Source organism: Haliotis rufescens, unplaced genomic scaffold (assembly GCF_023055435.1).
Source record: "Haliotis rufescens isolate VD_foot unplaced genomic scaffold, xgHalRufe1.0.p SCAF_16, whole genome shotgun sequence".
NCBI lineage: Eukaryota > Metazoa > Mollusca > Gastropoda > Lepetellida > Haliotidae > Haliotis > Haliotis rufescens.
The window spans coordinates 11,977,502-12,001,245 of record NW_025963846.1 but is presented as its reverse complement, the minus strand read 5'-3'; the positions used below and the strand labels follow the sequence as shown (position 1 = coordinate 12,001,245).

General features: G+C 35.8%; 1 protein-coding gene across 2 annotated transcripts; it reads right to left on the bottom strand.

The window, feature by feature from the left end:
• Window positions 1–898: 898 nt before the first annotated feature.
• LOC124135119 (LHFPL tetraspan subfamily member 3 protein-like) lies at window positions 899–23,046 on the bottom strand. 2 transcript variants are annotated; one of them, XM_046500327.2, is made up of 4 exons: window positions 22,422–23,044; window positions 14,061–14,294; window positions 13,471–13,488; window positions 899–3,630 (listed from the first exon to the last, which is right to left on the bottom strand). In XM_046500327.2, exons 1-3 carry the CDS (start codon window positions 22,834–22,836, stop codon window positions 13,478–13,480), a joined length of 660 nt encoding a protein of 219 aa, XP_046356283.1. In that variant the 5' UTR covers window positions 22,837–23,044; the 3' UTR covers window positions 899–3,630; window positions 13,471–13,477. The 2 variants fall into 2 exon arrangements, with proteins under 2 accessions (XP_046356283.1, XP_046356276.1); XM_046500320.2 differs by lacking the exon at window positions 13,471–13,488 and having other exon boundaries at window positions 22,422–23,046.
• Between the last annotated feature and the right edge of the window lie 698 nt (window positions 23,047–23,744).

Below are 23,744 nucleotides of genomic sequence, written 5' to 3'. Positions count from 1 at the left end.
CCTTTCCAGTATATATGTGTACTAATTTGCTGCACATTGTATTTTTTCTGGGTGGGAAATACAAGCATCAATGTCAAGCCTCAACAAATTTCTCAATTCTGCTCTACATAATCAGCCAAGCAGAAGTTGAACTTCCCTGAAATTTCTGGGATAGAATTCAGCAACCCAGGCCTGTCGTAAGAGGCGACCAAAGGGATCGGATGGTCTGGCTCAATGACTTGGCTGATGCATGTCATTGTATCCCAATTGCGTAGATCAATGCTCATGATGTCAATCACTTGATTGTCTGGTCCAAATTTGATTATTTACAGACCTCCGTCATATACCGGTAGCTGGAATATTGCTGACTGTGGCATTGAACAACAAACTAAATAATATTCCAAATCTGTCTCAATACCCTGACAATTTCTTGTATCCAATTCTTCTGTATCCATATCTGCTAATTGAATCATGCCAACCAAAGGCTAATATTGAGGGAAATTCAACTTATATTTATTGACTGCAATGGGAAATTGGTGATAACTTCTTGTATTTGCAACGTAATCAACATTTTGATGTCAGAGTCACGTCTTATGCAGTATTTGATTGACAATGCCCGTTCCTTGCATGGATGGGTGGATGGGTGGATGAGTTAGTGGGTCTGTGAGTGAGTGAGTGTTTGGGTGGGTGGGTGGGTGGGTGAGTGAGTGATACACTGCTTTTAACAATATATTCCAGCAATATCACGCCGAGAGACACCAGAAACGGGCCTTACACATTGTAGCTACATAATGAATTGAACCTGGAACTTTGGCATGACAGGTGAACGCTTTAACCCCTAAACTACCCCAATGCCCCAAGTTTAGCATAAAGTAAATAAACATCTTCTTAATCACATACAAAGACAAAACACAACACCGATAATTTTGATATTTATTTTCAGCATTTCATTGATTGACAAATATTTCGAGGTTGACATATTCAATATGATGATAACTGTTCTCGTCGAACGTAGTATATCATACGCAGATTTTGGCAAATTTGATGACATGAAAATGTTGTGAACGCATCACACAGACAGAGAGATGCTGATATCGAGTGAGACAGTATGACATTCGTAAGATGTTCTTCCTGCATGTCCCACCAGACATCGACTAAGCTCATTTGTGTATGTACATGCAACTAAGTCATCTTAAAATCCACATTGTTTACAACAGTTGGTTTACAGATTAAATTTTTATTTACTAAAATCCAATTCAAAGATTAAATTTTTTTTTAAACCCAGTAATCCTCTTTCAAGTTTAATTCCCAAAGAGTTGGAAAATGGTACTTTTAATGTATTTTCATTATGTATAGTTTTTCACTGCGAGAAAAACATGGATTGTCATGTTCAGACATGAATTTTTTCATCAGATCTGGAAATAAATTCTTAAACAGCCAATAGTAGCTTTACTTGATTGTGAAACTTCTTTTGTTTCGTTACCCTGGGACAAGTACAGATCAAAGACTTTGATTAGTAAAATTATTAACATAAAGATGTAAATATGATTTATATAATCCAATTGTGAATATCTATATACAATGTATATCTACAGCAGTGTGTACACAAACAATATACAACTATAAAAAATAATGTACATAATGAAGCACATACAAAACAGGTCAATAGTAGTTGGTCCATGTGTAATTAAACATGGGAATTCTGTAACGATTCAGAAGCATCATGGTAAATTATTGCCATCAAATTACTATAAAGAGAGAAAGATATTTACTTTTCATGGCCGATAGATAACATGTAGAAAGAAGTTTATAAAAAATGCTGAATAACAGTATAAAAAATAGTAAATGAAAAAAAAGATTATATTCAGTATTATATTGTAGATTTGTTATCATTTTGTATATATAAAACATAAAGAAATCATTGAAATTTACCCCATTTAAAAAAAATACATATTTTTTATTTGTGTATAATTTCGTGAGATGAAAAAAATAGATTCTAATCATTTCAATAATTTTATGTTTGTCTCAAAGTTTGTCAGAGATATCACTTTTATATTAATATATGTGCTTAGATACCATGGATAGTGTTGGTTCATAAGACATCGATGGATAAAATATAATGTAACCAGATTCTCTGTGGTTCAAATACCTGTATAAGTGTACATAATGTTATGGCAAAAATAGGTCAGGTTGTAAAAAAATCTTTAGTCACACATATATTTATGGATCACACAAATTACAATCACATAACTGTGGTTAGATCATACACATATAAGACAGTCTATGGCTATAGATAGATGGTAGGCACTAGCGGCTGGTGGGAGAATATTTCTATGTGTCATACGATGTGTGTCTACCCAGATTGTGACTCCCACAATGGACCTTGCAGAGAATAAAGAAGAATAGTCAAACCTGTTAATTAGCATCGTGTCGATAAACAAATTTCCAGATTAACAAATCTCTCTTCAAGAGCAATTTCTTCTACATATGCAGCCTTATAAAATTCCTTTTTCAGACATGTCCAGATGACTAGCATAAACCTTATTACACAAGTCCTCAGAGTTTGTAGCTTGTCCTTCTTGAAATGTTTATTATGTTTACTTTTTTTGTCAGTTTTACTCAGTTCCAGTTTGTAGCTGGTTCAGAATTATAGCCCTCAAATGCTTCTAGTCAATAATGACTACCATCATTGGATTTTTGCTTGTCCTCAGCACAATTAAGTAGTCTTGGGCTAGCGGACTAACGTGAATTTTGAAGGCTGCATAAGTGGAGATGTTCCCAACAGACTTGTCCGGAAAGCAGAGTGTCCAGGCTAACAAGGTTTCACTGTCTACTTTTACAGAAACTTGGTCATGTTGTGGTAGTAAGAAATACTACTTGTGCAATCAACATCATATTACTACAAAACATTCAGTTTTCTCAAAACATCACTCTTGCAGCATATTTACTATTTCATTTTACAAATATGCATTTGATGACTTGTAAATTTCTACACAAAATGTATTAAGTTTTATTTGTAAGGGTAAACCTATGGCAGATCTGTGATATGTGTCTATGGTAGATAAAGTGGCCATCTTGGATGAATATTATTATCCCAATTCTGTAAAGATACCAACGATATTCAATGGTGTTTAGGGCTGAATTAGTAATGGGGTAACCAAGAACGAACCACAAAAATAGACAGTTGCGCATCCATTGATGACATCGCAGAAACATGACATCATGACAAGAAGAACATCATGTCCATAATAGGTCATGGCGAAATGAGACGGGAACATTTTTGTCATGACATAGACAATCAGCCACATACAGACCTGCCATAGATCGGAATCATACACAATATCTGATTTGTTCAGGGTTCCTGGCGCAATGTCTCTGGTATCAGTTTGGACGTGTACAATGCTGCATGCTGGGAGTTGAACTTCTGATGTTGTTTCTTTGCAGGTCACAAGGTCGACAGTCACAGTGCGGTATCTAGTCCATTGATATATTGATATACTCTGATATATACACTTTACACAATTCTGCTGGAATGGTTGGAACGCTTGGACTTCTCTGAGCGATGGGAATATTCCGAATATCTGTCCTCGGACAAGGGAGGGAAGCCAGATCTCTTGGAGAGAGTGTCGCTAGCAAATCCATTCATCTCAGCTGGAAGTAAGCATAGATGAACATTATTATAAATGCATAAGAAATATTTGAAACTATTATCAAGAGGAAGTTTCTAAAATAATTCAATACCTAGGAAATGTACAAATGTACGAGAAGAGTATTTGTAGAAGTCTCAATGTTTCACTTGGAGCACCGGCTTCATGACGGTGAGTGAAGTTTGTTTAACACCGCCATCAGAAATATTCCAGCTATATCAATGCTACCTGTGACAAACCTGCGCTTGACTGGATGAGCGCTGTACCACGCCTTCAAGCACGATGACACACAGATATGTCACACACGATTCTCTCTGTCAGCCCTAATGACCAGCATGATCAGTTCATACGAGCTATTCAACTCCACATGGTTCATACGAGCTATTCAACTCCACATAGTTCATACGAGCTATTCAACTCCACATAGTTCATACGATCTATTCAACTCCACATAATTCATATGATCTATTCAACTCCACATGGTTCATACAATCTATTCAACCCCACAGGGTTCATACAAGCTCATCAACCCCAAAGGTTCATTTTGTATAATTATTCTCAACCATAATATTCTCAACAATAAACCAATTAGAAGTTAGGATTTCTACTAGTGAGTCTCAACTAAAACTAAGAAAACACCTGTGACTAGTTCTGCAGACGCTAACTACACACAAGATGACAACATGGAGACTCAAATTAGAGGAATGAAACTGACTGAACACTTCCTGGTGCACTGTAGCTCACCTGAATCAGTTACCTAAGAATTTCTACAGTGGCCAGAAACATATCCTAATGCTTGTTACTAAGCATTAAAAAATTCTTTCCTTGAATTAAAATAAAGATCCTATGGAATGGCCTTATCTGACAATTTCTCTCAAAGAAAAAATATTTATCTTTTGTTTTCATATATCCTGTCCATATATTTTCTTATTTCTTGCATCTGCAAGACAACTCAATATACATATATGACATGGTAAATTTCAAGAAAATGAAATATTTTATTATATGAATTACCTACTGTGACAAAGTAAAAGATTTATTGGTGAAAATATAATATAACACCAGAGTTCAACCAGTCTCGATTATCCACCGAAACAGATTCCACCGAGTGCAGTAGGTAAAACAGCAGTGAAACATATATCAATGGATCACTGAAAATCACTTATGACATCAAGTGCTCGCAAACATGTCAACCATGTCCTACCAGTAGCACAACACCTCACACAATTTGGATAAAACAGTAAGTGTTTCCTGCTGGACCCTGCACAGCTAATACAAATTGAATAGTTTTCCTTTTATGGAAACAACTTTGCAACATCCTTAAAATTCTTTTCAGTACATTTTCTGCTCTCCACTAATCTATTTAAATCAGCTCCCTACACTCATGAAGATCTGGGGTAGAATAGGCCTTCAGCAACCAAGGCTTGCCGTAAAAGGCGACTATGCTTGTCATAAGAGGCGACTAACGGGATCGGGTGGTCAGGCTTGCTGACTTGGTTGATGCATGTCATCGATCCCAATTGCGTGGATCGATGATCATGATATCAATCACTGGATTGTCTTGTCCAGACTCGATTATTTACAGACCGCCGTCATATAGCTGGAATATTGCTGAGTGCAGCGTTAAACAACAAACCAACCAACCAATCCTACACGATCTACCTGATCAGGTAATGATGACACATGTTTCACTGAATATCTCAAAGAAAAGGGATCATCTAATTACAATTCATCTCAAATGTAGTCCCATTTTTAATAAATTTGTAATAAAAACAATCAATTTTAATAAAATCAAACAATCTATTGATTCTGTGTTCAATACAACAGGTTATATGGTAGGGATAAACCTTAAATAAATATATTTATTTTTTACATATTTATTTTTCTAAATCAATCTATTGTGTTCTCTACAATCTAGGAGTAGGTTAAATTGCAGGAGTAAACCTTAAATACTGTATTAATTGTATTTATTTATTTGATATATTTATTTTTCTTAGTCTATTTATTGTGATCTCTACAATCTAGGAATAGGTTAAATTGTTGGGATGAACCTAAAATAATGTTTTAACTGTATTTATTTATTTTATATATTTATTTCACTAAATTGTCCCCAGAATTTTATTGCAATGTGCCAACATATTTCTTTACTTACCATATCTTACCCTCTTATTAATATCCTATGCTCCATACTAATACTATATCTGTATCTAATATACAACTTGCAACAAAAGCCTTCAGACTACTGAAACCACAACTGTCTATATGTATTGAACTTTAATATGTTCCCAGAAAAGAGAATAAAAAGGTTTAACAAAAAAAACAACCTATAAATCAACAAAAACTGTCCATGAAAGTAACAGTAAGACAAGAGTTTCCTTGTCTATCTATACTCCGTACCCAAATCAAAGTCAGAATAACGAGAAATTTGAAAGACAATTAACATTCTTGAATTGCGACAGTTTGTTTTGAGGTCTGGTCACATCAATAGCAAAAGAGCCGCACGAAGAAAATGGCTGCCACCCCAACATTCCAAATAACCTTCCCGTGTTTGTTCAGACTGAGCGACGAGCTTTGCACACCAATGTGATCACAGCTTCCTCAAATACAGAAACACCACGAACTTAGAGCCCGGATTTCTGGGAAATTGACGCACTAATAGTATGCAGTGTATCACTTAAGCAGGCAACCATGTTTTAAAAGACTTGCTTGTTTTACGTTAACATCAAGATCTCAAAAACCTATGTCATGCTTCACATTCTGTCTCAGGGTAACATGGTGACCTATTTCTGATAGACAATATATTAAATTCATGAATATAACAGCATTTGCCTTGATTCCACTTCTAAATGGTTTTGTCAGGGGAATTCTTTAGTGTAAACAATTGAACAAAATGTTTTGGCAGGCATATTGGGAAAAAATCATTATTTTGTTCAAAATTGGAATGTCTTTAAAGTCAAAATTTCCCTTAATTCTGAGGTATTTTAACATTGCAATAATATAGATATACGTCTTAAAGCCTCTTCATGTTTATTAGTCCTGTAAACAGAAATATACAAATTACCTCTATCAGTTACTTCTATTATTTTAACATGAATATGAACATTGTATATTTCAATTTGGCAAGTTTTACGGACATTTGCTCCAGACTTGGGATAGGATATTGACCACTGAGCAGGTCTAGATAAACCCTTGTACTTACACATTTAAGGGAATATCTGCCTGCTTTACCCCTCATATACATACATCCAGCTGATTGAAATCCTAGTAAGCTTTCTTTTGAAAAAATTACGAAAGAAAATGTCACAATTCTTTTGAAAAAGCATTCGGGATGTTTCACAAACCTGTGTTTGGAACGTATGATGCATTGTTAAAACCATAGACATAGATTAGTTCAAGTGTGTTCTTATTTAGTACAAACACTGAATATATACAAGTCTTTAACAGTCAATTAAAGTTGGAAGGACATGAAGTCATCAATCTATTATGGATACAACTTGTTTATTATTTGTAACAATGTTTCAGGGCTACTTCTTGCTCCTTCATCAGGTGAATACTGAGTCAGTGTACGGAGGTGATATATACCGTATTCAACGTAATAAGCGCCCCGCTCTAATAAGCGTAAGTGTTAATATATTGGCTAGTGAACAATCGCATTTAGCACCCCTTCCGATCGATCAATGTACACAAGCCTTATTTATCCGTGTATAATATGTGTATTATATGCATTCTTGATTATGGGAAATTAAATTCTGGAAAAATATATCTGTCGTATTTAAACATTTCAGGCTGTCAGAATAAACCATAAAATTTACGATCTTTCAACTCTGTTGTTTTTCACCAAAATAATATTCTGATAAGAGCCCCCTATTTCTAATTTTGAGAGTGCCCTGGGTGCTTATTATGTCGAATATGGTACAAGCCAATAGGGGTGACTATTGGTCTGGAAATCACTATTGCGATAACTATTGATATTGAAAGAAACTACATGTATTGCAATAAATATTGATAGCTTTTAGTGTATCATGGATGGATTGTAGAGCTGAATTAAACCTTGGAACTGAAGTTTCCATTCAATGTGACAACCATAATAACATATAAAAAGTAAAGTTTGAGACATGACTGATTTGTATTTGTATCTTTACCCTAATAATTTAAGAAAAATAAACTTCCACATTACCATCATACTATGTGTAAATAACTACCACTCATGATCAAAAGAAAAACAAATTTGAACAGCATTGCATGTATTTTATTGAAACTGTAAAACTGGGCCCACTTACACAAAGCGATCTTAGTGCTAAGATGATCGTAACTCCCATACTTTAACATAGGCTTATGATAGTCTTAGCGCTAAGATGGCTTTGTGCAAGTGGGCCCTGGTCAAAAGCAAAACAAGCGTGTTTTGGTGACTCAATCACATGATATGGTAAGTACAAAGGAAACTATCGATATTCCTTACCGAAATCGATACTATTGATCGGAACCTGATTTAACAATCAATTTATTGACTTTAAGTGCTTACCAATAGCAATATAGCAATATTTCAATTTATCGTGACAACCCTACAAGCCAACATGCTAAACATATATTGAGTGAATATTATACACACTTTAGCATGTATAATATTAATCCATACACTTATTCAGTATTCACCTGATGAAGGGGCAAGAAGATGTCATCCATAATTAAAACATCATGATGACATCATGTTATTGTTGTCGTTGATTCTGAGCCAGGAATTCACTGGACGTTCTGAACACCTTTTAACAAGTACAACTGACACACATGTAGGTCATTTTGCCCAAGTCAGAGAGATCTCTCGAATCTGTTGATTCTCATGATTTCTCCATTATGAGATCACTATAGGAGGAAGAGGGAGACATGAGGCAGGTGAAAACAAGAAATAATAACAGAAAACCAACGTGGAATAAAGTGGGCGCAGAGTGGATGCAGTGACAGGAAACGGCATCAAAGCATATATGTCTGCATGGGCTAAACATTGCACACCCATGCATGGGTGCACCAGTTGGTCAGATGTGGCACGGCAGCCGACCAATGGAAAACTCCTCACTCCCCTGCAGAAGCAGCAGGTGGGAGCTTCTGGAAGTCGAGTCAACAGATTCTCCTGATTTCTCCATCACAAGTTTCATGTATTCACTGAATGTGCAGTACATAACCATGAACAGGATTTGTTTTGTACTGCTGTTACATCCTTGATTCAGGAAATGGAAGTCCTGAAATACTCTATCAATTGGGGACTGGACATCATAGAACTGTTGTGTTATGTCTTCTGTACCATATGGGCAGGCACAGGTGGCCCAGCTGCCTAAGGCACTGATACTTCGATGTACAGAGCTGCAGCCCTCAGTAGAGCAAGAAACCTTTAATCCATGCTAATGATTATTCTTGGTTTGTCAGCACTGATATAACTGAAATACGGTTCAAGAAACATTAAACTCAACTCACTCACTCACTCTACATCATCACAACAATACAAATTATGCATATCAGTGACACTGTCAGTTAATAACAGGTTTATATTCAATATCATTTCCTGCAAATATATTTTTCAAGTTTATTTAATAATTAGAATTATTCAAAGGAATTAGAATAAAAGAAAGAAAGATATGGTTAACAAAGGGTGTAATTAATGAATTAATTTTAGATGTTGAGAAAGTTCATTTTACTACAATATTTGCGGTACAACACAGGCTTAGCAGAGACTAGTCACAGTGAGTATTGCTATTGTATTCTAACAATGACAATGACATCACAGTCAGACTTTTCAGTAGCGTCACAATAGTCCACACAATAGTTTACACAGTATCAGCGGGCAAGTGTCCCGACATACAGATCAGGTTGAATACCTCCAACATTAAGGATTGGCACACCTGGCTCTCAACTAAATCATCAGGATGTAACGATGCTCTGGTTAATTACAATACAAGACAATGCCACTGGCTCCTCGTAATGTTGTTGTCTTTGTACATGTATCCTACCTTGTGTAAACATATCCATACCATATACATAAATTCACATATACATATTCATTATTCAAGGGCAAGAAGTTGCCATGAAACACCATTACAAACAAGACAAAAAGTGAGCAGGGCTGACTAATATCCCGACTTCGACTCCCAACATATTTCTAAGTACAAAATAATAAATATCAATGAGAAAATTCCCCCAAACAGAACATTTGTCTTTTCTTGTTAAATATTGTAACATGTCTATAGCATCAAGTGATGCGACAAAGTTGAAATATTAATTCATATCCTCTACATCTTGATGTCATAACTTGAATCTGCTTCAATTCCTCACAGTTGGAGAAACTGGTACAATTCCCCGAATCTGCAATAAGTCAGGCTTAAAGAGACATTTATTTACGAAAGAATATCACATTATTAGAGCCTACATCCATGCATGGTACTGAGTGTTTTAGTTTTTGTTAGTGGACATTACAGAGAGACAATGATAGTACAATACATTAACTGTGGTGAGGTACCATGCTGTCAGAGAATAGGGTGGGGTTTCACAGTGACAAGACTGCGCTGATGCAGGTTAAAATTGGCTTGTGCAGGCTAAGTGTATGAGTAGACTGCACGGAGTGCTCTTAAAATACTCCACAAACAAACAAGTCTTTGATAGGCATCTTGAAGTTGGAAGACCACGAATACATGACACTTTTTTTGGACAGGAACTTCTTTTATTCTTTGTCATGACATTTCCAGTTTGTTGTATGAGGATCTTGAGCCGTCTTGTACTTGCCTGATGTAATACTCATCGGCTTCGTCATTATAGTGTTATCTTTGTGCAATAATCCTATCTCACTCGCTTTGTCATTATAGTGTTATCTTTGTGCAATAATCCTTTGTCATCAGCTTCATCATTATAGTGTTATCTTTGTGCAATAATCCTTTGTCATCAGCTTCATCATTATAGTGTTATCTTTGTGCAATAATCCTTTGTCATTGGCTTCATCATTATAGTGTTATCTTTGTGCAATAATCCTTTGTCATCAGCTTCGTCATTATAGTGTTATCTTTGTGCAATAATCCTTTGTCATCAGCTTCATCATTATAGTGTTATCTTTGTGCAATAATCCTTTGTCATCAGCTTCGTCATTATAGTGTTATCTTTGTGCAAGAATCCTTTGTCATTGGCTTCATCATTATAGTGTTATCTTTGTGCAATAATCCTATCTCACTGGCTTTGTCATTTTATTGTTATCTTTATACATTCATACCACTTTGTGTTGTGTAAACATATCATGATTGATAAATATATATGTTAACTCTCTGTGCCTATTCAGCTCCCTTAGTTCTCCTCCCCTATCCCATCGGCATCTATTCCAAATCTCAAAATTCCCAAATTCTATATAAGCAACCCCTAAAACCCCCCTCTTGGGTTGCACAGACCACTTTCGCCCCTTTCGGAAACACATTAAATGGCCTGGCCGGGCCCGTGTGCGAAATACGCATCAGTCGGAAAGCGCACGTTAAATCTCCAAAGCAAGCAAGTAAGCCTATTCAGCATTCACCTGATGAAGGATCAAGAAGTATACCTTACTATGTTTACAACGAACACACTTATAATGAACTGACGGATGTAACAAACTGGTTTTTTTAGGTCCCGGCCATTTGCTGTATATTTTAGTCAAAATGCTTATAACGAAATACATTTTTAAAGAACTAAAATTAGTGGTTCCTTTGAGTTTGTTATAACCATAGTTTACTGTAGCTCTGAAATGCCATGACAAAGAATAAAAGGAGTTGCTATCCATTTTATTATTCACAAACCAATAGCTAATAAATATCAGTTGCTTCAAATTTATACCATTTATATCAAATCTAAACAAATCGAAAAGAAATTACTTTCATTTTGTACGATGTTCATGTTTACAACCTGTTTATAATGAAAACTGCAGATTGCCAATCTTCAATAAGGGGCAGGATTGGCTAACTTATAACAAAGAAAGTGTGTTGACATCATCTATGCTATGCCAGAATTACTGTGATGTTGAAGTGTGGATGTATTTATCCCAGGACACAGTCACTGCTTAATGTAATATTAAAATTTGTGTCCTTTTGTTTTAATTTTCCAGTAAATGTAGATTTTGATACCTGAAAATATCATTTGTAAGTGAATACAGTGTGAAGTCAAATCAATGTTTGAAACCTCTTTATTGACAACAGCAGGTTTATCCCAATTCTACCATGACGAAGTGAGGAAATAAACACAAACTATCCGGTGATAGAGCAGCTCTTGTTGTCTTTGTCAGGTTTTCTCTAAAAACATAATTGTCCCACTGTCTATAAATATTCTCGGACTCACAACATCATATTTGACAATGATATTTAAGAGAGTAAGTATAGTTTAACGCCTCTTTGAATAGTAGTTCAGCTACATCACGATATGTCGACTCGGTATTGGAGGATTTAAACCTGTAGTGATGAAAATTGCGCACCTTACGCAACTGGCCAATCCGTTCCCCAGATTTATTTAGTAAAATTGCTTTCTGCTCGGGTTTGTGAAAGATGTTCTTTCAAAAATATATATTTCTGGGTCATCAGCAAAATCATGGTCTAACTTTAATTTAAGAATGCAGGATTCTAAAAGTTCATGGTAACAGAATAATGAATTTTACTGTTCCTGAAAGCAGGGGCTATAGACTTAAATAATCAGGATAAGGTGAGAAAACAATTGTATCATTATTCTCAGTCAAACAGGTTAAGATACCAGGTTTACACCATGGGAAGACATATTGGTTTTTTCCCATGTCCATAATGTGCAAGGAAATGTGATTCCGTGGCATTTTTTTCTTTTGTTTATGTTTCCATCAACAGGAAAAACATTAAGCCACGCCCCTAACTGACTACTGTTTCCTGATTGGCTTATATCAGGATGGGCGGGGCATGTGCTGCATTAATGCACTGAACGATGTCACTGAATGTGTGTTAATGATTAAAGAAGCAGCTGTAAAGTTATTGTTGTTGACATATTGATTTATAAAAATTGACTTCAATATTTGTTTGTGTTTAACTCAATGTGCACACGTTTTATTCATCATACCTTCATAAAGGCAAACAATATTGAAGTCAATTCTAAGTAACCCACTGTTCTTAATCTAATCTCGGATTGAGTTAAACATTGGTGTCAAGATATGACAAAACATGGTATCACTTGCATCATGTCACGATTAGTTTGTCAAAACAGTTAATCACATAAAACTGAAAAGATAGAACTGTTAAAAAGTTTGAAGTGATAATCATTCAGTCTTGCCACAATCATGATCTACTCATTAACCATCTTATCTCAACTGTCTCAGCCAATCAGCTACAATCAGCAGAGATAATCGTCCAATCAAAACTTGCGATCTGTAAGGTAGACCAGGTAGAATTTGTTAAGAATTAATCAAGTACTGGTTTTCAACAACCATTTGGTACAATATAGTTAAAAAGTTACAAACGCATACGGCCAGTGAAAATGAACATCGCAAATACCCATTTACTAATTGGTCTTTCTGACAAAACAGTTACACCCAAAATGACTTTAAACAGTAAATTCCGTGAAAATCTTTCTTCTGTAGGCATAAGGGAGCAGAATGTTTGTTTCCAAAGACAATTTAAGTAACCATGGTAACATGAATGACTTCCATTTCATAAACAACATACAGGCTAAATAGAGGAACAAATATGACAGTTATTAATAAAAGAAAAAAACGTGAATCTGAACAAGCATTAGAAAATTAAAACTATGAACGTATGTCATTCCTAATGTGTTAGAAGGCACATTGTTACAAAGAAACTCAAGTTGGTGTTACAACAGTTATATTAATACCTACTGAATATCTATTTTCCAGCTGAAATAGGAGTGTAGGTAAGGCATTACTTCAATGTCTGATATCACTGTTCTCTTTGGAATGTCCACATATACATATACATACACATACAAAAGATCATAATCCTGTAATAATTACTCTTTTATACAGGAAGGACAAGGAATGGCATTAGGGCTTTTCAAATGTTAAATCATAAAGCTAGGAATTTTGTTACATGTTGTTATGAAAATTACTGTCCACATGAATGATAGCTAACCATTACATTAATTTTTTTAGTTATGACATGATGAAATACAGACGTATAGGTAATATGAATGAAAAAGGAAATCTTTGACTTTCAAGAGTAAATAAATCTATGATCCAAGATAAATATTTCAACATTACGTTTCTACTAATTTTACCTTCCAAGAAAATCATCTTGGGTCAAAGGCTTGCTCATGAATAAATATTAGAAATAATGCTTTTTCTTTTTGGTATATTTTTCAGCCTTACCGCTACATTTAATATTGTTTGAAGTCCCAAACATGCAATTCTTTGGAAGCAAGATGATATTAATGACACAATCTGTGAACTAACCCATTAAAACCACTTACATTTCTCTTTCTTCCCATACACCTCCGGTAAGAGCTTAGCTTGTTTGGCTGCCAGAACGAACGCTAGCGTAGCCAGTATCACAGCATCAAAGATCAGCACTATAGCAAGAATATACGCCCATCGCATTCCACAGGTACCGATATCGTAACTTCCACTGTTGGAGCAGATGTCCTGGACGAGGCGGGAGTCGAAGCCGTTGGGGTAGACGATGCAGCCAAGGATGAGGAAGAGAGCTGCAAAATGATAAATAGCATAAACGGGGATTTATCAAGACTTGCACAAGTCTCTGAGGAAATTAATATTTTTCAAATCATAATTCCTTGATTATATATAATTTATAATAAGAACAAGTTATCCCTATAAAAGACTGGCGTCCTGTCCACTTATCTAGACTTGACAACTTTAACCACTTTAAAATTTGTAATTTTGACATATTGTTTAAAAGATTTCTGTTTAAGTCATATAAAAATCCCTTGGATTAGTTTTATTGTCAAAATTATCTTTACCGTCAGTTGTATAAAACAACCTTGCCATTCCGATTCTATTTTTTCATCTGAATTTTCAGTTTTTAAGTTTGACGGATCCATGAACCAAGTGAAATATATGTAAGGCCTGTCACTGAACTGTTTAATCTAATTACTACCACCAGAGTCTATTATATGGTCTCTGCTATCACTGACACTCCGAATGCCTCTCTGGCTCATGGTATTACCAGGGCTATTTGCTTATTTAGGCCTGAGGACTCTCAGTCAAGCCTTCTAGGGGTCTCTGACTCATGAACATGTTGTCCTAGTGTGACTACAGTACCAATAGCCAACACATTTACAGTACTGGGCCCCGTTCCACAAAGCGATCTTAGCCCTACGACTACCGTAGGCCTGTGTTAAAGTATGGGAGTTACGATCATCTTAGCGGTAAGATCGTTTAGTGGACCGGGGCCCTGGTGGGGCCTTATGGTAACTATAGATGGGATTATCTTCGTTGAAACTCAGTGATTGAGGGATGAAAATGGGACATGGACAAAATACATTTTCGTTTATCCGACATACTTGTTAATCCAACAAAATCATATATGCAACCAGCCATGTCGGATTAATTGGTCTAACAGTCTCTAACAGTATACGTTCATGTGATCATGGCTGCATTTTTTTATGAATTTAATGAAATTAAGTAGCCATACTTGTTTGCATCCCAATGCAAATTATATGAGCCCACTTAATTTGTATACGTAAGAGTTTGCATTGGTTACACGATGCTAGTTAATGTAGTAGCTGTAGTAAACATAGCTGATGTAGGATCATGATGTAGTATGATACATGTCCTATAACATGACCTACTCATTCACAGCTCCCACTGAGGACAATGTCCAGTCACCACCCAACAGATTAGGGTCAAAATAAGAGACAAATGATGTTTAACATTACTTTCAAGATTGATGCACGTATATAACGATGCACTATCATCTGGACCAATCTGCAAGTAATATTTATAAGTGCCCCCATACCATGACCTAGACCAATGACCTAGACCTAGTGCAGACGTTTTGTGAAAATTGTGCACTTCGTGAAAAAAGCAAGAAACTTGCCACAGTAGAAAGTAATGATAGGAGGAATGAAATTCTAACATATCTCATATGAACATGACCCTTTACCATTATCTATGCCAATCTGTAAGTAGTCCTTATAAGTGCCTCCTACCATCATCTAGATCAATCTACAAGTAGTCTTAATAAGCGCCCCCCACCATCATCTAGACCAAACTGCAAGCAGTTTTTATAGCACCCTCTACTATCATCTAGACCATCTAGATCAATCTGTAAGAAGTCTTTATAAGCACCCCACCATCATCTAGATCAATCGTCAAGTAGTTTTTATCAGCGCCCCCTACTATCATCTAGACCAAACTGCAAGAAGTCTTTATAAGCGCCCCCACCATCATCTAGAACTTCTAGACCAAACTGCAAGTAGTTTTTATAAGCGCCCCCTGCCATCATCTAGACCAAACTGCAAGTATTTTTTATAATCGCCCCCACCATCATCTAGAACATCTAGTCCAAACTGCAAGTAGTTTTTATAAGCACCCCCTACCATCATCTAGACCAAACTGCAAGTAGTTTTTATAATCGCCCCCACCATCATCTAGAACATCTAGTCCAAACTGCAAGTAGTTTTTATAAGCACCCCCTACCATTATCTAGGCCATCTAGACTAAACAGCAAGTATTTTTTTATAAGCGCCCCCTACCATTATCTAGACCAATCAGGAAGTTATCTTTATAAGCACCCCTACCATCCTCGACCAATCTGCAAGAAACTTTGACAAAACATTTTAAATATGGGACATTTTAGAGGGAGGGTGTGTAAAAAGCAGTTTTATGTTGACAGTGTCCACTGCTCTACAGGGAGTCACAAGACTCATAAATCCAAGCTTTTGCAGAAGAATTATGACAAACCAACTGTTTTTGTGAGACAAAGACGCCTCTATATGTGCAAATAAAACTCAGGTAATCCGTCAAGGCAGCCCATTTACTTGAGAAGATTCCTGCAAATAGGGCTGTGAAAAAAACGGCCTCAGGTGATATATTTTGGGGCTTTTTTGTTTGATTTGAAAAATCCCTGTCAATACTGTGTAGTTTTGATACGAGAATGCAAGGCCAAACTTCAAAGGCATTCTGGAAATAATATTATCCCAATAAAAAGGTAATTTAAAAGCAGCTTTGAGTGTTTGACAGTTTAAAATGTGGGCTGATTTGTGTAAAGAATTAGATGAAATGTACGTGCAGGTTTTTGTTTGAGATGAAAATATGGGCAGTGGTTGAAACAACACTTAATCTCATTTGCTTGTTTCACTGCCAGATCACTGCGTATTTCATACATACACAAGTGTTGACGTAGAAAACACAATAAAATATTAAACAATGTTTAGGAACAAAAAACAAAACAATGACAACATAATTGTTATTTGTTTGAATGATATGCATATAGAGAAGTGAAGCCAATGATTGGAATCCATTTTCCATCCTTCTGTTATATTATTCATATGTTTTTATTTACAAATTCATTTGAATAACAAATTATTAGATCACGGTTTGAATGACACCTGAAAAGGATTATGAGTACAAAATTCAAAGGACATATGTTTTACAAGTTTAACAGGAGTTTATCATTGTTATCATACCTAAAGTTTGTTATCAGGTTATCAACATCAACAATACTGCTAATTTCAACAGGGGATTATACAAGTCTGGTTAAATACTGAGTTGGTCTGGGCCAATTAGTTGTCATTCATAGCCCACATTACTCTGTTACTCTGCTTCTTGAAGTATAACATGCATATATATACCAACCTAGCAGTATGAGATTAACCTAGTTACACAATGTCACAGTTTCACACTAATTATGCCTTTTGTATTTTTATTAGTTGGTTTACCAAAATTTGGGCCTAAGATTCAATGTACATGATGTAGGTAGGTGAAAAAAAAACCACAATAATTTTCATCATCCATATTAATAGTGCTACTAATAAATGAAAAACAACCAAGTTTCACATTACAAGATACTGAAAGAAAATTGATTGTTTTTTTTGTAAAATAAAGTTTTTATAATTACTAATCACCATTTGTTTACAAACAGTGGTTCTTGTGTAGTGTTTTTTCATTTTGCCTAATTGCAAAAGAGTTGACAAAAACAATTTGGTCAAAAGTCAACTACCGTTGCTTGGCGAAAATAGCAACTACCACTGCTGGACCAAAAAAGGTGGCATCTATGTTCGACAAACGTAAGCTATGATGAAAAGCAGTGAAAGATTTAAGCACTCTAAGAATTTTTATGAATACCGCCCCAGGTTCCGAATGACAAGCAGGTAACCTTAGAAAGGTTCTCACTGCAAAGCAGGTAGCCTAAACGAGAGTAGTAAGTATGTTAATTTGTCACAAGCACAGGTGGCCACAAGAGCAAACACCACAAAGAACCTAAGCGCTACCCCACACCCATGGTGACTAAATGGATGGGTTGGTCAGGGTCGCTAACTTGGTTGATTTCATCGTATCCCGGTTGTAGGATCACTGCTCATGACACTCACTGGATTGTCTGGTCCAGACTTTACTTACAGACCCCCAGAATCCCCACAAATACGTAAAGTAATGAAGGACAAATCCTATGAAGAAATATAAATGATTAGAATTCTCTTGTTTATAGTTTTCACATACTTTCAAGAATGACAGTTACAAACTTGATTGAACAAAGTGGGGTCACGAATGATTCTTGTTTGGGAATAAATTGTATAACATTGTACAAAATTCAATTTTTTTTATGTTCCACTTTTTTCTCTTAGTAAATGTTCATGAATTTAAATTTACTAATCAGCATGACATGAAAAAATAATTTTACAACAATAATCGTTAACGTTATGTGTTCTATGATTATACACACACTTCTATTCTTAGATATCTATTTTCAAAATCCTCTACAACATAACATGGTAATAAAATAGCACTTGTATACTCTGCAAAGAATTAAAACAAAAAATAGATTCTGAATCTAGTGTTCCTACTCACCAAATATTTTATGAGAAAATTTACAGAACAACAAATTCAGACAACACAAACTCCAAAAAATAATGCTATTTCCTGATTTTTTAAATGTACGTTGTAAAGACAAGGCTATTGTGTGAGACAAACACCAGCGCTGCCAAATATAACAGCCCGTGTGTTAGGGGAGCGATGTTTAGCACTGACTTAAAGCCCCAGGCAGAAGAATAGGGGAGAGATTAAATCTAATTTACACAAAGATTGTCACTGAAGCTAAAGACATCAACACTCACAGACACATCGTCAAGGTTACAAATGTTATTCTTTTATCTTATTTGTCAATAAAAAAGTATATGTGTTCAATCACATTTTAAGCTTTTGAAAAAAAGATTCTACATATTTTTACAGTTTATACAAACAAAAACTTAGAGACGTGGCATAACTTCACAAATAATATATCATAAGGCCACAATTAATATATTAATTATTAAATTTTCTTCAAAATTAAAAAAATGTCCACTGGGATGTATGTTTTTGTATATTTTATATTATTTAAAAGCTTCTGTGTTCATTAATTGTCAACAGATATGCTTAACCTGGAAAAGAATATTTTGTAGGACCCTGTACATGGAGTATTTCATGAAACAAGGGGTGGTGGCATAGCCTTGTGGTTAAAGAATTCGCTCATCACACCATAGGCCTGGGTTCGATTCCCTGCAAGGGTACAATGTGTGAAGCCCATTTCTTGTGATATCTCCACATGAAATTGTTTGAATACCGGTAGTGCTAAAAGTGGCGTTAAAACATACTCATTCATGGAGACAGATAGCTAAACTCAGTGAGCTGCGATATTTGGGAGTTGGTGTCATCATAGCTGTAGCCCATTTCTCATGTCCCCGGTCCTGATATTGCTGGAATATTGCTAAAAGCAGCGTAAAATCCAAATCACTCACTCCTCAAAAAAAGAATGACGGGAACACACATGGTGAATTTTCACATATCTCGAGAGAATGATGTGGGGTCGGCGATGATGCAGGCAAGGATGAAAATCTAATAATGAATTATTATGGCAGGTATTCGTTATCCATAGGATTCAGAACAAAGTTAACAAAACTTCATACAAAGTATGTGTAATCTTGATGTCACGCTTTCAAGGTATTTTGATGTAATACAGACAAGAGACTAAATGATGAGTTGAGGTGAAATGGGGTTCAACATTGCACTCAAGATTATTGCACTCATAGTGACGTGCATGTGTAAGCAAGGATTATATCCTACCTAAATATTATCCCTGGGGAAGTTTTACTCTAGAGTATAGTATCCTACATTAGTGCCACAATGGTATGGGTTCAAATTCACTAGGGGGAATCATCCTGACACTAGAGAATTTCATCCCCGGGATAAAAAATAGGGTAGGATAATACTCTCTCTTACACATGCATGTGTGTGAGTGTGTGTCTGCTTGTATTAGGACTACTGGACGACTTGCAGGTTTTATGGTGCTAGCCCACTGAGATACCATGCCAGTATAACATGGATACCCTACAGTCAGGGTGGCCTCTAGTTTATGCGGCTTTTCAATTCCCATAACACTGTGTAGGAATTCAGTTCAGCCTGTTTTTGCACATTTTATCCCTTTTTGTTATCAAAGAAGTATAAGCTCACATGAAGAAAGACATAAACAGTAACATACATTCAGACACAGTATATGACTTCCCTTAATGCAAAGCTCCAGGCAGGGTACCATCTTTTAACGTCTTTTGGCATGTGGATTGAACCACCATCCTTCTCAGTAGATATAGTCACTCACTGTTCTTATTGATGTCTTTGGATACTGTGAGAATCTCCACAAGGATCCTTCTTTAAGGGATGCTCAATTGTCTCTACAGGCATATATCACTTCTGGATAATAGTCAGTGAGTGAGTGAGTTGGGTTTAATGCCTGCTTTGAACAGTGTATTACAGTATGTCAGTTGATGTGGGAGGAAAGCTTGAAATAGTGCAGGCCTTAGATGTTTCCCACGAGCACAGGTATGGTGCTGACAAACCTTGAAACATAATCAGGGCAAACCAGGATTCAAACCCACAACCGTCTTGCTCACCTTAGGGATGCAACTTTGCACAGAGAGTTGACGACTGGTATGAATAATATAAAAAGACTAGTACATTTGTATATATATATCATCAGACTGGCACAGAAAATGTTTGATCTTGTATACTCTTGTATACAGGATAATCAAAATGGCGTTTAACGTTGTGTTCAAGATTATCCCACGTATATGGCGACGTACATTTTGTGTCTGTGTGTGTGTGTGAGAGAGAGAGAGAGAGAGAGAGAGAGAGAGAAAGAGAGAGAGAGAAAGAGAGAGAGAGAAAGAGAGAGAGAGAGAGAGAGAGTGTGTGTGTGTGTGTGTGTGTGTGCCACTGAGTTTACTAAACTTGAGTCAGATTTCACATAAATTAAGTTGAAATACCATTCTGCTGATCAAATTGTAACACGAATGAAACATTCACCCTGAATTTTATTGGAATTAATGTTTTTGAACAAGTATATGTAAAAGAGTGAGGAAGGCTTATCATGTTCGTGCTGCTCTATCAGTTCAATGAGGAAGCCTAAAGGATGAATGGACGGTCACTTGAAGCAGTGGCAGTGTCAGTAACAACAGTGATTATGTTGGCATCACTTGTAACTGATGTCACACTATTATATACTACTCAAAACAAGTTAAAGAACAACCAATGTTTTCATGTCATGCCATGACAGATTAACTATAGTAATATGAAAGAATCAGGTGTTCTTTAACTTCTTTTGAGTCGTATGTCTTAGTGCAAAGTCAGCTATACTGGAAGTGGTCATAAAATCACTAATACATGCTCTATCTCAGATGAATAACATGTGAGTTATTGAGCACAAACAAAACAACAGTTATAATGCAGTATGTCAGCTGAATGTGTTTGCAAAGCTGAATGTGAGACAGTTCAGAGATATGTATCACTACAACCCACAAACACAAGGATGGAGCAGATAATTTGGGATTTGCACTCATAACCAACAGATCCTGTCACAGCCAAGGGGTGCAACTCTGCAGAGAATGTCAGTGCTTTAGACCACATGTGCCCCTAATACAACATGTGTCCCTTATACAACATGTATAGATGTATAAAATTAATTTTTATAAAGTCCTTGAAAAATCAGCTGTTGAGACATGACATTGATGAATGAACAAAACACTCTTGCTCTCTTATTTCATTCTTTTAGTATATAAAAGTACATTTTTTTAATTCGATTATTTATTACACATTAAAAAACATTTTACTCATACAATGTGCTATGTTAAATGGTGTGTAGCACTGTAATTGAATGCTGTATGTGACAAAGATTTATTAAGTTATCTATTTTCCATCTCTTTCAATAATTTTTTCCATCAACTTGCTATAACATTACTTTATTCATATTTTTTACATGATCTTAATTACATATGTAAAATAACTAACAGTAAACCTATCAGTTATCTAAAAGAATGTAAATCACATTAAACCATCACCACTAGTGTTTAATTATCAGCACAAAGTCATCTTGTCCCTATAACTATTGTAAATCTATGTTAAAGTATATGAGTTACTATAACGGCCATATCAATGATACCTGTTGGTCCAGGTCGTATTACACCTTAAGCATCTCAATATAACGTTTCAACACTGTCCTCATATCAATTTACAATGTAAGCGACACCTAAGTAATAAAACTAATTAATCAGCTGACGTTTATACACCGAAATGGCGCTACAGGTAAACATCAAAGATGCCGCCAACAGGTATTCCGTTATACTCACCGCCGATCACCTGGAGCCATCCACAGATTCTCAGAACAGTAGCGGTGTTCAAGAACAGGAACAGAATCAGACACAAGCAGCAGATGAGGAACAACAGCGCCGAGGCACCAACGAAGAAAGCGGCGGCTCGAAATGAACCGTTCAGAATTGTATCAAACTGGATAAAGTCTCCCGTACACTCGAAATCATTAGAACCAGAATTCTCTTCGCAAGCTTGGTATAGCCCGAAAAAGCCGGCCTTGTTACTTTCTCCCGTATCCCCGATCCACTGGGGTTGAATAAAAGCCACGATATTCAGAATGGCAAAACAAATGGTAAATATGGCCCATAACACTGCAACTGCACGTGAATTTCGTACATAGTTTGTGTGGTATATTTTCGTCACCTCGGTCGAATACTCAATTTCTCTATCCATTTCGGCAACTTCTGTGTTTCGTCGCCTTAGAACTTGGAATAAAACTCACACGTTTTCTGTAAACTATTCCAATGGCGTTCTCATCAAATCAAATCCAGGTGTAAGGTGTAGTGTTGGGTGAGGCAACCCGTATTTCAACCACAATTCCAGTGCTTTGCCCACCTTGCTTGAATGAAAACCAGTGTAATATTATTAGCTACGGGAGACCGGTCTGACAGGTTTCAGAATAGCAGACAACAAGCCAGGTGAAAATGCTGTTTACCTACAACTGGTGTTAAAGCTGTTGACTTCCCCCGCGTTCGTCTGCTGTCCGATAGGAGTTTAGCAAAGAAAAACACATTTTGTTCATCAATAGATTTGTACTGAGATCTTTAAGCACGAAATCGAAGTGACAAAATATTACAGCATTACATGTAAATAATTAATAGCTTAGTGACATAGTTTCAAGATCAGAGATAAGACATGCATACACAACTTTCTCATTTTAATTTACTTCAGAAAACACAAGTAAATTTACCCTGCGTATATAAGAAATTAAAAATAATTTACATAAACATATAGGTACACTATAATAAAAACGTCACTTAAGAATTATACATACATATATATCATCTTTGAGTGCTTAAATGTTTCAAAATACAAATAGATTACACTTCTAATTCTTTTTAGAGAACATCCAGATGAAATTCTTGGAGTTGATGCAAAGTTTGATTAATGTATTTAAGAACTGACTTCAGTGTGTTTTGTGCGTAACATTGTTTCTTTTGCGAATAAATCTGATTGGTCTCTTAAATCACATATAGTGAAACGTAGACATTGTTCACTGTATTACGTATTCAGTTATACGCAAAGAGTTAGTTGGCCAAATTTATTTATATCATTTCTAGAAGCATTCCGTTTCATCCTCG